Source organism: Paramormyrops kingsleyae, chromosome 16, assembly GCF_048594095.1.
Source record: "Paramormyrops kingsleyae isolate MSU_618 chromosome 16, PKINGS_0.4, whole genome shotgun sequence".
In the NCBI taxonomy this organism is placed as follows: domain Eukaryota; kingdom Metazoa; phylum Chordata; class Actinopteri; order Osteoglossiformes; family Mormyridae; genus Paramormyrops; species Paramormyrops kingsleyae.
In genome coordinates, this window is record NC_132812.1 from 4,471,447 (window position 1) to 4,489,060 (window position 17,614).

Here is a 17,614-nt window from a genome sequence, read left to right on the forward strand (position 1 = left end):
AACACCTAAACATGTTCATGTCAGTGTTATTTTCTGTTGATTTAGCAGACAGTTTTATCCAAAGTGACACACGTTTGACAAAGCAGGGTCTGATAATCCTGGGCTAAGGGCCACACTCGGGGACCCAACAGTGAAATCACTCTGCCAACCCTGGCATTTGAAGCAGTGACCCTCTTATTACAGGAAGAGCAGCCTAACCCACTAAGCCACACACCATTCCCACTTAGCATTGTTAATCCGCCTCGTGAATTATTAGGAAGGCAAATCAAGCAACTTACAAAACCCCATTTGGCCCACTGATTTAAATAAGCCAAAATCATGAAGACACAAGAAGCAGTGCTTCCAGCACACACTGCACTTCGCTGCAGGTGAGTAGAGAGGTTGTTTCCTGGACTTTGCCACTGCCCTGAAATATCCATGCCTTCCCCCTTTTGCACAGTACAGCATGGTAATATTTTACTTGAGGGGGCACAAATAATGTACAATCTTAATGTATTAATTAACCAGAAACTAAGTGTTACATGCTGACCCAATGTTCATTCATTATTAATCAGTTATAATGGTTCATGTATTTCATGCAGTTACTATATTTGTTCATGATTTATACTTGAGTAGTAATTGACTTACTAAGTTCCTTGTGCCCCTTCAAATAAAGTGTTACCATACAGGAATTCTGCACCTAAATCTCTTGCTATGAAGCAGCAGACTGGCTCAGTCCTTGCCCCTTTTCTTTTATGCATCAAGTTCATATTATCAAAGGTAACAGACTTACAGAGGCACTTAATCACACAATAATCAGAGCAAAGCAGAGGCATCAGGCTCTGTTTCCATGATGTTGATTAAACAAATTTGTCCAGCTCACTCTCAGCTCAGTAATGCGGTACTGTTGGTTGGATGTCTGCCAGACTGCAGGTAGATTTGAGTACTCATCTCTCTCCTGCAGCACATGATGTGAAATAAGGAACGGCCTAAACAGCATACAGCTCAGAGAATGCTAGCATACTGGGCATTGACCAGCAGTCAAAGGTGAGATTCTGCCAAATAAATGAGGCAGTGACACAAGAGTTAAAGCTCTGTGGTACTTATGAGAGAGTACTGGTGCAGAGACTGTATCTGACTGGAGCACACAGTAGATCAAAATTTCCTGTTTATCATCGCAGTGGGTGTGTTCTTACTCTTACCAAACATCATTTCACAAGAAATAGGTTACAGCATAAGAAAACATATTCTCATCCCCAACAGAACAATAATGTAAGTATTTCTTTTTTTCTGAACTAGATCTGAATTGTGTGTTTGTCGGTAGTTCAAAATACATCTTTATCAGTGAGTTTTTCTAATGCTAATCGTACAGTACTTGCGGTATTTCTAATGCCAATTACAGAGAATTCATGCAATTACTATATTTGTTCATGATATATTTGTTAATGAATGCACTAACATAATTATGTTCATCATAATGTTCATGAATGCACTAACAATAAGTAAAAGACAGATAAAAGGCTAACAGGAGATTACATGCAGTATTTGGCAAAAGTTTTGTTAAAAATTCTATGACGATTATTTACTGTAGCGTAACGTTTTGTGTCGACTTTTCCTTCCCCTTTCAGAGGATGAAGCTGATACAGCTGCTGCTTCTGTTCAGTTTTACACTGGGTAATCTTGAGAAGTTTAATATTTTATATTCAGTTACAGGCTTCATTTCATTTCTATACTTTATTTATGTCATGAAACTTTTCCTGGTGTATAATTGTGTGGGCAAAAAAAAAATTTGACTGGAGAATTGGTGAAAACCAGGTCCTATCAACAAGGTGGCTACATTACCAGCCAGCAAAAAATGGGTAACACTTTAACAATTAACTGCACCTTCATAATGTCTTTATAATGCATTCATAAGCAGCATGTAAGTATACCTTAACATACCGTAACAGCTTTAATGTACATTAATAATAAACATTATACAATTATAAGATTATAATGTTTGTTATTTTCATTATTACTGTTCTATGAATGCATAATGAATGCATTATGAAGGTGCAGTTAAGGAATAGCTTCACCCAAAAATGTTAAATCTTAAATCTGTTAAGAATTGTACTTGCTTTAACAAAAGGCCTTATCCATGATGGTAGAAATATGTTAGGGTTAGGGACAGAGGTGACTGGTCCACAGAAATAGAGAAGGTTGTAAGTACCTCCTCTATTTTTGAGATCAAATTATGAAACAAGAAACTCAGTAAAATTGTCTTGTCTTTTAAAAACACATTTTCTCACTTCTTTGCAAAAATTCACTATTGTGATATTCTAAAATGTATCACCTCCTCAATTTTTTTCCCACCAGCCACCATTGGTTACTGTACAGCGGGATGATGGTTTGATGATGCCTAAATGCAGTCACTGAATTTGCAGACTAAGTGTATTGTTTTGTGACCCTCAGTTTTTTTCAGTTGCAGAATTTCTTAACATCAATGTCATCCAGGGAGAGGCTGTTCGTCTGCCTCCCTACAATCTGACAAACACAGAATACTTCTGGTACAGAAATGAAACGCTGATCAGCTCCGCCGCAGGACAGCGAGTGTTCTGCCAAGCAGGGTATCTTTTCTTCCTCCCAGTTCTTCACAATGACTCTGGAGTATACCGGTAATGTGACTATGCCGCATCATTTAGCCATATACATCTTAGCGAAGCATCTCATTGCATAATTTAGCACAATGCAGTGATGAATATGTCGTGTCAGGAGAGGCAGTCTGAATGGATGGCTGGATTTATATAGTTGCACCTTCACTACTGGTTTTCTGCTCCAAGTTATTCCAAATGTAAATTTATTTCCCACTAGAGAGAACAATTCAGCGACATTGCTGTGGATTTCTGCTCTTACTGAGAACTGAACTGACTGGGTCATAAGGCATTTGAGACAGTAATAAAATTGTCTTGTAAAGCTTATAACATTATTATTTTTTCTTTTTTCGTGGGTCTATTATAGCAACAAAGGGTAAACAAAGGTTTTTTCTTCAGATAGTTGCTTTAGTGGGTTTCATTAAACACAAGACTAGTGATAGTGGAAATCAAAACCATTATCAAACGTATGTAGAATGTCAATGATACAGAAGGGAAGATGTCTAATTGAAGTCTTTGTTCCTCAAGGCTCACTTGATGCCAATTCAAAATCCAGTAAAAAAAAGGGAAAACTTGTGTCCAGAGAAAACATAGTCCAGTCCCAAAAGATATGCAGGATCCCTGTTAGCAACCCTAGAGATAAGTTCCTGTCCGTATCCAGAATCAGCATTGCAGTTCCAGTTATTTAATTTCCCAAATCGCTTTGGGCTTGTTTCCTCAGACGGTGCACAAAAATCAACTGAGCCTGTAAGCAGCACCTTCCCAGCTCCTTTTACACCACCCTCCTACCTCCTCACCAAACACAACCAAGAAACTCCTGTTTTCTTTTCCCTCCAAAATAAATTCCACCCCTCCACCTGGGACCTGTCCTCCCACAGATAATCCAGTCACCCTAGTGTTTGCCAAAAAAATTACAAGTGACAGTAAAGGAAAACAGAAAAAACACCCCATGGAACGTAATGGTTACAGGCCAGTAGGCTCACTACACCAGTGAAAATATTATGGTTTAGTATTTCTCTCCATAAAAATGCATTTGAGATAAAACCGGACAGCTTGTTTGATGGATTTATGTGAATGCAATTCACTTTTATTGCTGTGTTATTTCTATAGAAAACATTGACATTAAGTTATATCAGATTGCTAAAATAAGCCTATTTTTGTTATTTGAGGCTAACAACCAAGCAAAGAGATTCATTAAACATAACAGTCCAGGTCTACGATGAGGAACCTTTCAATCAAACCCTCCTGTATAAGTCTGTATTTGGATTAGCTGCCACTAATCCCAGTGTCAATTGCCCTACTGCAGTATGGATGTTATGTCAGGATGTCAGAGGAAGTTTCACATGGTATAAGGTATGTGCAAAGAACAATCATACTCAGCAGTGCTTATCTTTTTAGCAAACATTAATTCAGGGTAATTTATTCACCTTCTTGAAAATCATTTTGACAATCATACATTACTTAATTTTACAAGGGTACAATAGTGAGATTCTACGTCATATTGGGGTCACAAGTCTTTGACTATTTAATTTCACTACATAATCAGTAGTGTACCCTGAAAGACCCTTGTCTCCGGAGCTAAACTTGCACATGATATATTCTCCGCCTTCATTAACTGTAAAGAGCTACTCCAGCCCAGCTCCACACCTTCACACATCTTTTGTCTTTTCAGGATTTTATACACAAACCAAAGAGGTCAACGAAATATTTTCAGATTTTTAACGCATCTAAAGAGCATGAAGGGATCTATACCTGTAAGTGCACATGGATGCGCATGAATAAGACATTCATTACATCTGCATCCAGGGAATTCAAAATTAAAGGTGGGGTTTTGTTATCACTGATTTTCCCAAATTACATATTTATTCAGAGAGACTACAGTAGTGAGCAAGTGTGTGTTTTATTAACTTGTATTTCTCAGAGGTACAGCAGCAGGGAGCTGGGAGTGTGAGCTTTGCCAAGTAATTAATAATAATTAAATAATTTAGTGATCAGTGGTCATTGTTGACACACCACAGCACACAGTGCACAACATCGAAATGTGTCCTCTGCATTTAACCCATATGTGATGTTGTGACATAGCAGGGGGCAGCTAATTCAGCACCCGGGGAGCAGTGCTTGGGGGCGGTACCTTGCTCAGGATACCTCAGTGGTACCTTGCTGGTCGGGGATTCGAACCTGCAATCTCAATTAAAAGTGCACTTGTAATTGAAAAACAATCAAAAATGAGGAACCTTTAACTCAGGGGTTAAATAAAGCCAATTTTAAAAAATCTGATGCATCTGACAATGGCCAGTCCATGAATACCGCCCTGTTTTATCAGTAACCATCTCTTGTGTTGCACTTGGGTTTACCCAGGCCCAGGTCCTGTCACCTATCCTCCATCTTTCAGATTTCCCACCAATGGCACAGCTGAGACTGGAGAGTTAGGTAAGTGTGGCTACAGTAATCTATTCACATTAGCCATCGGGTTAAACAGAGTCGTGCCTAGTGGATCAAACAATGATTTCTAAATTGTGAAACTATGAATCTAATGTCTGTTCACTATCCAGGTTCTCCAAAGAAGATGGTCTGTAAAGTGTCCTTTGGGTACTGCCAGGAAGACTGTGAGGTTGGGTGGAAGATAAATGGGGCCGATCCTCAGAAGCACATGGTGCACAAGGACAAAACTGCCAACTGTACGAACAGCAGGTTCATTATGGAAACGAGCTGGTAGGGTCAAATTAATGTGCATGTACATTCAAAACATAAATGTGACTACCAGGTAGAATGGGGATGAAGAGGAGAGTATTTGTGTTGCTTGTTGTCCTGTTTTACATCATCTTCCATTGCTGAAGACCCGCTCCCGATACTAAGAACAGATGTACAGAGGATGGTAAAAATCCCTGAATGTCGTTCTTAAATATCGAGGATGCATCAGATGCATCCTTGCCAAACAAGAACAATCTCATGATTCATTATGTCCCAAGTTTATTCTTGGGAGGCAAGTGGCAAGACAGGCATTCTCTGTATTGAGAAGCACCCCGTGTCACTCTGGTTTGCCAAAGTAGGTACAAAATTGGCATGTGGATCTGCAGGTAGACTTGGCCCATGATGGCTAAATATGATGACCTTCTCGTTTTGTAACTCCACTTATGTGCCATGTGAATTTTCACAGTCTGACTATATTTCGACATCTACTTCACTAAATACCGATGAAGAGAGATTATCAGAAAGCAATGAAGACACAGTGGCTGTATTTCATTCTGTGTTATTTGCTTTAAGGGAAAAAGAAAACGACATGACTATTTACAAGGCTGTTTTGACCATCTGTAAAGTGACCATGGAAGACTTCCAAACTAAGTTTTGGTGTGTCGCGGAGACACCTAACCGATGGGAGTTTGTGACGGTCTCCTTGAGAATCAGTGGTGAGAGGACAGCTACACACCAGCATTCTCATACCTACTGTAACTGCCTAGTGTACCTGACATCAGTGGGGAGAGCAAGAACAGGAATGAGAGTTTTGGGACTAGAATGCACTCAATTTTGAGCAAGCCTAACGACAGGCCTGTAAATGTTATTTTTCTTCATAAAGCAGAACTAGCAAAATTCTGTAAGTAGCTACTGCAGTGAACGGTGGTTTTCAGTTCTCATTCTGTCTTTATAGGTCTTGTGATGAGTGGTATGAGCTACATTACTAACTAGCTTGCTCCATAATTGCTTACTTACACTCACCTAAAGGATTATTAGGAACACCGTACTAATACGGTGTTTGACCCCCTTTCGCCTTCAGAACTGCCTTAATTCTACGTGGCATTGATTCAACAAGGTGCTGAAAGCATTCTTTAGAAATGTTGGCCCATATTGATAGGATAGCACCTTGCAGTTGATGGAGATTTGTGGGATGCACATCCAGGGCACAAAGCTCCCGTTCCACCACATCCCAAAGATGCTCTATTGGGTTGAGATCTGGTGACTGTGGGGGCCATTTTAGTACAGTGAACTCATTGTCATGTTCAAGAAACCAATTTGAAATGATTCGAGCTTTGTGACATGGTGCATTATCCTGCTGGAAGTAGCCATCAGAGGATGGGTACATGGTGGTCATAAAGGGATGGACATGGTCAGAAACAATGCTCAGGTAGGCCGTGGCATTTAAACGATGCTCAATTGGCACTAAGGGGCCTAAAGTGTGCCAAGAAAACATCCCCCACACCATTACACCATCACCACCAGCCTGCACAGTGGTAACAAGGCATGATGGATCCATGTTCTCATTCTGTTTACGCCAAATTCTGACTCTACCATTTGAATGTCTCAACAGAAATCGAGACTCATCAGACCAGGCAACATTTTTCCAGTCTTCAACTGTCCAATTTTGGTGAGCTCATGCAAATTGTAGCCTCTTTTTCCTATTTGTAGTGGAGATGAGTGGTACCCGGTGGGGTCTTCTGCTGTTGTAGCCCATCCGCCTCAAGGTTGTGCGTGTTGTGGCTTCACAAATGCTTTGCTGCATACCTCGGTTGTAACGAGTGGTTATTTCAGTCAAAGTTGCTCTTCTATCAGCTTGAATCAGTCGGCCCATTCTCCTCTGACCTCTAGCATCAACAAGACATTTTCGCCCACAGGACTACTGCATACTGGATGTTTTTCCCTTTGCACACCATTCTTTGTAAACCCTAGAAATGGTTGTGCGTGAAAATCCCAGTAACTGAGCAGATTGTGAAATACTCAGACCGGCCCGTCTGGCACCAACAACCATGCCACGCTCAAAATTGCTTAAATCACCTTTCTTTCCCATTCTGACATTCAGTTTGGAGTTCAGGAGATTGTCTTGACCAGGACCACACCCCTAAATGCATTGAAGCAACTGCCATGTGATTGGTTGATTAGATAATTGCATTAATGAGAAATTGAACAGGTGTTCCTAATAATCCTTTAGGTGAGTGTAGTTGTCATGTGGAGATTTTTATATGTCCCCATAAGAGTTGGGACACTACAATCACTGCAACTGACAACTGTTAACTGAACATGTGGTTTATGTATTAGCCTGGGTAAAGACAAAGAAACATGAATCGGTACATGCTCTGTTACTCCATTTTTCTCACATACATATTGTTGCGTCGGGCCAGGCAAGCAGTCAAGGGCAAGCTGTAAATGCAAGCAAAACAGGATTTATTGACGATAGACAGACTCTGAACAGGGAACGAGACAATGTAAATGACAGACCTGGCGATACAGACTCAGACGTGGACTTAAATACACAGAATCACTCAGAAATAACACGGAACAGCTGAATACAATCGGGAATTCACATGAGGTAACGAGGGGGGCGTGGCACACGGAAAGATCGTATGAGCAGGTCATGACACATATGCACAACCTTTTCTGCCCTAAGTATACTCAGATACATCCTGAATATCGGAGGCACTGGTGGTAGAATCTAGCACATGCTGTATCCTTCAGTGCTCATATATGGCACTCTGTTAGTCATTGGTTCTGACTGGCATGACAGCATACGCTTGTGTTCTGTTTTACAGAGACAATGTACAAATGCTTGATAGTACACCTGAGCATTATGGGGGTCCTGATCCTGACTACTGTAGCTTTCAGAGTCTTCATGATAGACCTGGCTCTTATTTATCGAGATGTTTTTAAGATGCATAGCAGTAAAAAAGGTGAGTAGGAAATTACATTCAAATGATTATATTTGCAGCTATAACAGACAGTCCCCCCTTTACGGCTATAACACCTGCCGCTCTTCTGGGAAGGCTTTCCACAAGATTTTGGAGTTTGTCTGTGGGAACATTTGCCCATTCATCTAATAGAGCATTTGTGAGGTCAGGCACTGATGTTGGATGTGAAGGCCTGGCTCACAACCTCTGTTCTAGCTCATCCCAAGGATGGGGTTGAGGTCAGGGGTCTGTGCAGACTAGTCAAGTTCTTCCACACCAAACTCACCCAACCATGTCTTTACGGACTGGGGCAATAGGGCACAGACATGCTGGAACAGAAAAGGGCCTTCTCCAAAATGTTTACACAAAGTTGGAAGCATTGAATTGTCCAAAATGTCTTAGTATGCTGAAGCATTAAGAGTTCCTTTCACTGGAACTAAGGGGCCAAGCCCAAACCCATCCCATCCGCCAAACCCACACTCAGACTGCCAGACAGAGAAGTGTGATTCATCCTGCCACAGAGCACATTTCCACTGCTCCAGGGTGCAGTGGCAGCATGCTTTACACCACTCCATCTGAGAGAGCGTTGGTGAGCCTCAGCACTCGGTGACCCTGCTCTGCTACTTTACCTGGTCTGGCACTTCATGGCTGAATTTCTATTGTCCCTAAATACATCCACTTTGCAATAATACCACTTACAATTGCCCGTGGAATATCTAGCAGGAAAGAAATTTCAGAAACTGACTTAATGAAAAGGTGGCATCCTATGACAGCACCATGCTTGAATTCACAGAGCTATTCAGAGCGAACTATTCTTTCAGAAATGTTTATAAACTTCCCCAGTAATCTCAGAGATGTGAGACAACAGCAGATACATTTTTTGGCTTGTTAAACAATGTAAAGATTTTACAATCTATTTTTCCAAAAGAAGAGGTTGAAAAGTAGGCAGAGACCCACAGAATTTATTTTTACATATACAAAATTTACCAAGCAAAATTAAGAAGTTAACAACATTCTTCAAACAAATGGTACTATCATCAAAATTAAAATATATCTAATGGTCTTTTAAGGTAAAAGTATATGAGTGATTATTGAAACTGAAGATATGAATGAATGAACATTACACTTATTTAGCACTTTTCAAGACACCCAAAGCCCTTTACAGAGTCAATGGGGAGCCGCTTCAACCACGACCACTGTGTAGCCCCCACCTGGATGATGCGACAGCAGCCATTCTGCACCAGTATGCCTCCCACACGGTACCTAAGGTGGTGAAGAAGCAGGGCATCCCTGTCACTGCACTGGAGCATTGGGATGCACACAGACCACAGGATGGGCTCCCCCTGTTGGCCACACCAATACTTCTTCCAGCAGCAACTCGATCAGCCTTCCTAGTTGATCTCCCATCCAAGTACTGGCCAGTAGGGTGGGGTGAAAAAAATCAAAATTTCCAATAGCAATTTCCAATAGTGCAGAAAAGTTATCACTGGACCTCGTTATTAAACGTGCAAAATGTCTTTGAAATAGGTTAATATTTTCAGGCTCCGCAACGCGATCGAAGTTTTCACCTGTCACATCAATGCGCAGATCCACGCTATGTATCATCCATATCATAATGCAATGTAAAATTGTTCCAATTTAATACAAGAACCTAACAATTGGTCCGTGACAATGAGTAAGTGGGAAACGACTCATTCAGAAATGTGGCGCTCAGGAGCATGTTTACACTGACATACTGGCAATATACACTATCCATTATCTATACCACAGGAGCATGTTTACACTGACATACTGGCAATATACACTATCCATTATCTATACAACAGGAGCATGTTTACACTGACATACTGGCAATATACTGTACACTATCCATTATCTATACAACAGGAGCATGCTTACACTGACATACTGGCAATATACACTATCCATTATCTATACAACAGGAGCATGTTTACACTGACATACTGGCAATATACACTATCCATTATCTATACAACAGGAGCATGTTTACACTGACATACTGGCAATATACACTATCCATTATCTATACCACAGGAGCATGTTTACACTGACATACTGGCAATATACACTATCCATTATCTATACAACAGGAGCATGTTTACACTGACATACTGGCAATATACACTATCCATTATCTATACAACAGGAGCATGTTTACACTGACATACTGGCAATATACACTATCCATTATCTATACCACAGGAGCATGTTTACACTGACATACTGGCAATATACACTATCCATTATCTATACCACAGGAGCATGTTTACACTGACATACTGGCAATACACACTATCCATTATCTATACCGCTTTATCCATCTGGTTCTTACCAAAAATATTGGGACACCCCTCCAAATCATTGAATTCAGGTGTCCCAGTATTTTTGGTAATATAGTGTATCTATCCATTTTGACTGTCAGGCTTAATACTTTTCATTTTGGTGGCACTGAGGAACAGTTTTACATTGCGTTATGATATGGATGATACGTAGCGTGGATCTGCTCATTGATGTGACGGGTGATTAATCGTAATGCACGTAGAGCCGCAGAGCGATGTAATGTATGTGTATGGCTGATACCCAGTAAAAATCTGCGTTACCTGAACTTTGGTATTTTGTAGTGATTATCATGTTGTGAAAATGCACAAACACAACACTGATGAGTATAGATAATGGATAGTGTATATTGCCCATTGATGTGACAGGTGAAAACTTCGATCGCGTTGCGGAACCTGAAAATATGAACCTATTTCAAAGATATTTTGCACATTTAATAACAAGGTCTAGTGACAACTTTTCCGCACTATTGGAAATTTTGATTTTTTCACCCCACCCTACTGGCCAGGCCCAAAACTGCTTAGCTTCAGGCGGATTACCTAGCCCAGGTGTGGGCAATCTTATCCAAAAAGGTTGTTGTGTGTGCGGATTTTTGCTGCAACTCCATAATTAGATTACTATTTAGAGGACTGATTGGCTACAGAGCCCTCACACCTGGGTTCGAATAACTGAGCTCGGTTATCCCAAAAAGCTACATACACACCGACCCTTTGTGGATAACATTGCCCACCCCTGACCTAGTCTGAACTGCAGGTGATATGGCTGCTTTCATTCATTCATTCATTCATTCATTCATTCATCCATCCATCCATCCATCCATCACCGTAACCGCTTAATCCCAACTGGGGTCACGGAACAATGGACGCAGGCAGAAACACGGGGAGAGCATGCAAACTCCCTCATTCATTCATTCAAGATATAATTAGCAAAGTCTAACCTATTGCTGCCTTGACTTGCCTGAATGTTGCTTTCAGACGGAAAGGTATATGATGCCTTTGTCATGTATCAGACGCACAACATGGAAAGGACAGCTGAGGAGAGAATCGCTCATTTTGTTTCCACTGTTCTGCCTGATGTACTTGAGCGAAAGTACGGTTACAGCCTTTTCATCTGTGGAAGGGACGACCTGCCAGGAGAAGGTACATACAAAATAAGCTTCGGTAGACACATAGTCTAAATTTATTTGTTGGACATCTGCCTTTATTGAATATATGTACGAGGTACCAAGGGGCAAAGGAGCTTTTGATCCAAGTACAAGAAATGGAGTTTTATCCTTTAGAAAGGGTTGAAATTGCCTCAGCAAATATTCAGTGTATTAATTATTTAAATTTGTAGCCTCTTTGTGCTGCTGGGGTGAAAAAATGTCTTCTCAACAAATATCATAAGCTTATTTATTTAAAGCCTGGTACCTTAACCATAAAACTTCCAGTTTTTTGACCCATCAGACTGTGTGGAGATGGTGCAGAGCCGTGTGAAGCTAAGCCGCAGGCTGGTGGTGCTCCTAACCCCAGCTTGCACTGGTCAAGATGGCATATCTGCACCAGTTGCTGAAGATGCTACCTCCCAGTTAGCTCTGCATCAGGCACTAGTCCAGGAGGAGCTGAAGATCATCCTGATCGAGTTGGAGAAGATGGACGGATACTGCCACTTGCCCCAAGCCCTCCAGCACCTTGCCCACAAAACCACACCTCTGCGTTGGGAGGAAACAGGCTGCAGCTCCGGAAGGTTCTGGAAGCGTGTTCGGTACCAGATGCCTCCAGCACCCATCCACCTGTCATATTATTCCTGCATGAGGAAACTACAGCCAGAGATTCAACCACTGAACATTTACCACTGAATGTTTAAGGGTATGATGATGAGCTCTATTCAGGCCACAGCAGAGTCATATAAATAGATGCGTGCACACACACACACACACACACACACACACACACACACACACACACACACACACCTGTTGTTACATGCCGTAAGTTTTTTTCCCGCCTTGTTTTCTGGTTTTTGATTCTCGCCTCGCTCTTTTTGTGCCTTTGCTGTGGTTGATTTTTGATCTCCCCGCTCAGTTTTCTTTGGTTTACGTCTTCGCTCGCTCCCTCGGACACTTGCTTCGGCTTGTGTGCCTGTTCTGCGTGTGTGATGCTGCGTAGGGAGTGACTGCCATTTTGTTTTGCAAGTGTGTGTTCGATTCTGTGTATTTGGTTAGGGAGTCAATTGGAGTGTTTGTCTTTTGATTTCCTTTTCTTTTGCACTTAGCGGAGATTGGCTGTGGGTCGCTTGGTAGTTGAGGATTTTTGTTTGTTAATTTGACCATGGTCACTCCTGAAGTCTTTTGCACCGGGTTACTTGTTCAGTGTCAGTTTTGTGTGTGTGAATAAAATATAAAAATACAAAAAATCCCTTTGTCCACTGGTGTTCCCTTGTTCCCCTTATCCTGTTTATCCTTTTATCCAATTCCCCTTTCCCTTTAATACTGTTACACTCCAACCCTAGACTGGAGCTCATAATGCTGTATATATGCTATGTATCAGTCATCTCTGTATGTGCTTCCGCCTGCCTTAACTGCTAGAAATCTGACTTGCTTGTGTCCTGGACCTGCATGTGGATTGCAATTGTTTTGATTGAGCAAAAAGAAATTGCTGTATGTGCTCTCACTGTAGCATGTTTCAATTGTGAGAATTATTCATCATTTCACATTAAATGCCTATTGTCCAGAATGTGGTCAAACTTCATTGTCTTAAATTGGCATGGCTAAATGCAGTTGCACGCATACAGTCATGTGCTAAAAAAAAAAGAAAAAAAAAAGAACAAAGTACGATCGTTTGCAGTTCTATGCTTTTACGTATCAGGATATAATAAAAAATAATTATATGGTCCTTACCAGGTTCTAAAATTATTTAAATGTAACTTTGGGTGTAAAACAGCACACAAATTCCACTATGTCATTATTTAACAAAACTGAAGCCAAAATGGAGATGCCATTTATGTCATGACATGCTGCGGACATGTCGAGCAGGGAAGCACTGGAATCCATAGGTACTAGGGAAACACGCGCTTATTGGGGAGAAACAGCACATACAGGAAGGACTGGTAGCAACAACGAAGGATGTAAATGACAGGACTGGAGAAACATACTTGAACGCGGACTGAAATACACAGGACTTAATGGAAATAACAAGAAACAGCTGGTAACAATTGGGATTTCACACTAGGTTAATGAGGGGGCGTGACACACAGGAGGATCGGACGAGCAGGGCGTGACAATTTGTGAAAATTAAATACACCTCAGGTGAAATTAGGTTTTTAGGTTAGGTATTTTAGCCCTGATGCCAATCATCCTTCAATAAAAAAATAACAAAGTCAAGGCCCAGCTAAACTTGATTTAGCCCCTGATCTTTTCAATAGCTAGGAACTCCCCTGATATATCCCATGATTCAATAGCTTGTAGAACCACATTTAGCAGCAATAATGTGAAGTGATCATTTTCTGTGTGACTTTCAGTCTCTCACATTGTTTTGGAGGAATTTTGGCTCACTCTTCTTTGCGACATTGTTTCAGTTCATGGAGGTTTGTGGGCATTTGTTTATGCATAGGTCTCTTAACGTCACATTGTAGCATTTCAATTAGGTTGGGTCTGGACTATGACTAGGCCTTTGCAATATTTTGATTCTTTTTTTCAGCCATTCTGTAATAGATTTGCTGGTGATTTTGGCATCATTGTCCTGTTGCATGCTTCAGCTGGCCAAGCTTCAGCTGTCAGACAGATGGCCTCACATTTGACTCTACAATACTTTGTATTTTGAGGAGTTCATGGTCAGCTCAATGACTGCAAGGTGCTTAGGTCCTGTGGTTGCAAAACAAACCCATATTATCACCCTTCCACCACTGTGCTTGACAGTTCTTACGAGGTGTTTGTGCTGGTATTCTGTGTTTGGTTTTTGCCAAACATGACACTGTGCATTATGGCCAAACATCTCCATTATGGTCTCATCTGTCCTAAAGACATTGTTCCAGAAGTCTTGTGGTTTGTTCTTTGCAAACCTAAGCTGTGCTGCCATGTTCTTTTTAGAGAGAAGTGGATTTCTCCTGGCAACCCTTCCAAACAAGCCATACTTGTCTTTTTGTAATTGTACTGTTATGAACTTAAACGTTTAACATGCTAACTGAGGCTTGTAGAGTCTGAGATGTAGGGCTCTTGGGCTTTTTGCATTTCCTTTGAGCAATGCATGGTCTGACCTTGGGGTGAAATTGCTGTGATGTCTATATAGAGAGTCCAGTTTTTCAGAGGATGCCCCCCCCCCCCCCTTACCCGGGACGAACAAACATTTAAAAAGAATGGCGTCGTATGACGCCCCGTAAGACAGCTATGGGGGGCTGGTTCATTCATCACGTGAAATACCCTCATTTTTTCGCAAGGGGGAGCAAGTTAGGTGAGCTGGAGCACGCCGAGCTTCGGTAGCTGGGAGGTGACAGGCGGCCGGACGAGCGAGCCGGTTCTGTTTTCCTTTTTCCTCGTCGACCTTGTGCAGCAAACAAATGAGTACAGTGACGTTTAGGTAAATCCCCCAACATGCTGCCGCATATTCCTGGCGTGGCGACAGCTCCTTGATCCCCCGCTGCCGTCTTATGCTGGCTTGCTTCACGGACCGTCTCAATTTCACCAACACAGAAGGATTTGTTTACTGTAAGCGTTTAATTTGCTCCTATGTAAATGACAACATACACAACGTGAAGTATGCTGGACAAGTTTCGGAGTGTGCAGTTTTGTCTGCACAGCGGCGATGTCCGTCAGAATACAGGTAAATAGCCATGTGTTATAAATTTTAATTTTCTTTAACTGACAGCAGTTTTCTGGAACTTTTACAATACATGTAGCTATATATTTATTTTAGTGACGTGATGAAACAACCTTAGAGGGAAACTGGTAGTTTAATTTGATAAAATATCTCTAACTTAACGGTCTTTAGGGTTAGGGTTACGGTGCAGTAACTTTGGTTTTAAAGAAAATATTAGTTTACTTGCAGTGCATATTGCTGCGCGTGCATACGTTGTTTTAGAAATCAGCTCATCTCGTGTCTGCCAAAATAACAGAAACTGCGTGTGCGATCGCGTATCATGAAAAACAGAGGCTGCAAGGTACTGTTCTCCTGTCTAGCAACACGTCGTGCTTGCTAGCGTAAAAACACCCAGGACAGGTAAGAAAATGTCATTTTCTTGCGTTCACACCATCAGGCCCTTGCTTGCCGTAAAACCACCGGGCTCGAGTTGACAAGTGACCCGCGGATTAAAGAGTTCACCCCGGCTAATGTGTCTCCTGAACCACGGACCACCAGACGCAGGCTGACTACATTCATGTGAGTCCGTTTTAATACACCTCTATACTTTTTTATTATTATATTTTTAATTGGCTGTGTTAAAACATCTAAAGCGAATGGCACGAAGTGAAGACAAGCCCGTAATTCCGACGCGGTTTCGTGCTGTGGACACATGTAGCGATACGTGATAATACAAAATGGTAACCGTGTAAGCCATTGCTGTAACAGTAATTATGGCGGGGGAAGGGGGTCGCGAAGGTTATGCTGGCTCCTCGCTGAATCGCTGCACCTGTTCAAAGAAGCATTGATGGCGGAATTTAAATAACAAGGCGGCTTTGTGGCGGATAATGAGGCGGCGCGCGTGCGGCGCTGTTCCGGGGGAGGGCGCGGGGCGTCGGGAGCAGATGGCAATTACCAGATTGGATAACCGCCTTTGTGAAAGGTCCCGGAGCCGTTTGAAGGCCCTGCATTGTCCTTCCCCTATTGATAATTAGTAATAGTTAATTATAAGTGTAATGCCAGTTATGCTTAGAGGCCGATGCGGTGAGACGCTAATGCCTAACGGTGATTTAGGTTTCTCACTTGGAGTCAGGGTGTGTTTGGGTCTGACGCTGTATCGCATCACTACAGTCCGAGGAAGATTAAACTGTAAACGCAACCGAACTGGGGTGAGTTTCCCGAAGCTGCCTTAATGCCACATCGTTCGTAAGGTCTGTGTTAAAAAGATAGAACTTATGAACGACGTAGCGTTAAGGAGGCATTAGGAAACTTACCACTGGGCGACACAGGCTATTGACGTTAACTGTTACCCAGTTAAATATGATTTTGTTCAGTGGTGTAGGGATGAGGGAGTGATAATGTATTTTAATGCTGGCTTGAAAACTAAAAAAATACGGGAAATGTATTTTCTTTAGTCATCCTTGTTTTATATTAATGAAGAAATGTAGGTCCTAGTTATGTTTCTCTTCACTGCCAATACCTGTAGCATTAAAACTTATGCACATTTTACATCAAGGTAAGTACAGCTCGTTTGTAGTAAAATTGTTTTTAATTATTAATGACTACTGATTAGTAAGTGCATGAAATACATGTTTTCAGGCGAGGTAGTTAACCAAGGTACGTACTAGTGACAAGGGAGTTAAACATATAGGTGCCGATTTTTTTAGGTTTTATTACTCATTTAACCCCGACTTCAGGGGGGTTATATATTCGCTAACCCTAGTTTTGTGTGGGATGTGATTGTGACTCCACACTGGCGCGGTCATGGTAGTGCGTGTGGCTGCGAGGTTTGCCCGGAAAGCCGGAGCTTGAACATTTGAGGAGCGCGAGATGGCCCTGTACAAGCTGCTGGCACGCAGCAGATCTCAGCCAGATTGTAGCTGCCATTAGAGACAGCAGTTGCCTTAGAGTTTAGGATTCAAAATCTTAGTTCCCTGTTAGGAACTTTCTGGATTTTTGGATGCAAATAATCATGCAGTGGAAACACTTTTACTGCTGGGTAGGCAGGGACTGATTTTCTTTTTGATCTGATTTCTCTTGAATCCAAAGTTGGTACCATTGATATTAAATTTGGCCCAAACATTGATAATAAAACTTGCCGAGCAGTGGGCTGGAGATGAATGAGTTGCCCCTCAACACTGTAGCAGTTCAGGTACGGTAGGCATTTCAATGAATGAAAGTT

General features: G+C 41.6%; 2 protein-coding genes across 5 annotated transcripts in view; both read left to right on the forward strand.

The window, feature by feature from the left end:
- Positions 1 to 1,002: 1,002 nt before the first annotated feature.
- On the forward strand, positions 1,003 to 13,250 carry LOC111854109 (interleukin-1 receptor-like 1). 3 transcript variants are annotated; one of them, XM_023831721.2, is made up of 11 exons: positions 1,003 to 1,251; positions 1,608 to 1,653; positions 2,441 to 2,633; positions 3,779 to 3,962; positions 4,282 to 4,432; positions 4,968 to 5,039; positions 5,162 to 5,321; positions 5,874 to 6,016; positions 8,129 to 8,266; positions 11,596 to 11,760; positions 12,067 to 13,250. In XM_023831721.2, exons 2-11 carry the CDS (start codon positions 1,611 to 1,613, stop codon positions 12,456 to 12,458), a joined length of 1,641 nt encoding a protein of 546 aa, XP_023687489.1. In that variant the 5' UTR covers positions 1,003 to 1,251; positions 1,608 to 1,610; the 3' UTR covers positions 12,459 to 13,250. The 3 variants fall into 3 exon arrangements, with proteins under 3 accessions (XP_023687489.1, XP_072556761.1, XP_072556762.1); XM_072700660.1 differs by having other exon boundaries at positions 4,282 to 4,363; XM_072700661.1 differs by lacking the exons at positions 1,003 to 1,251; positions 1,608 to 1,653 and having other exon boundaries at positions 2,612 to 3,962.
- Positions 13,251 to 15,045: 1,795 nt separating this feature from the next.
- Positions 15,046 to 17,614, forward strand: part of LOC111852086 (probable ribonuclease ZC3H12C) — a 29,384-nt gene continuing 26,815 nt past the window's right edge. Inside the window, exons 1-2 of one of the 2 annotated variants that reach the window (XM_072700370.1) lie at positions 15,046 to 15,417; positions 15,851 to 15,972. The gene's annotated coding sequence lies outside the window, so the exon portion shown is untranslated. Of the gene's footprint in view, positions 15,418 to 15,656; positions 15,755 to 15,850; positions 15,973 to 17,614 lie in introns of those variants that run through there. The other variant, XM_072700371.1, reaches the window with a different exon arrangement.

What these genes read in the sequence shown, in the direction of transcription:
- LOC111854109 (XM_023831721.2), top strand. Translation starts at nt 1,611, where the DNA reads ATGAAGCTGATACAGCTGCTGCTTCTGTTCAGTTTTACACTGG. An exon ending in AATGACTCTGGAGTATACCG is followed by an intron (nt 2,634 to 3,778) that starts GTAATGTGACTA and finishes TTGTTATTTGAG; the next exon opens with GCTAACAACCAAGCAAAGAG. An exon ending in CAGGGAATTCAAAATTAAAG is followed by an intron (nt 4,433 to 4,967) that starts GTGGGGTTTTGT and finishes GGGTTTACCCAG; the next exon opens with GCCCAGGTCCTGTCACCTAT.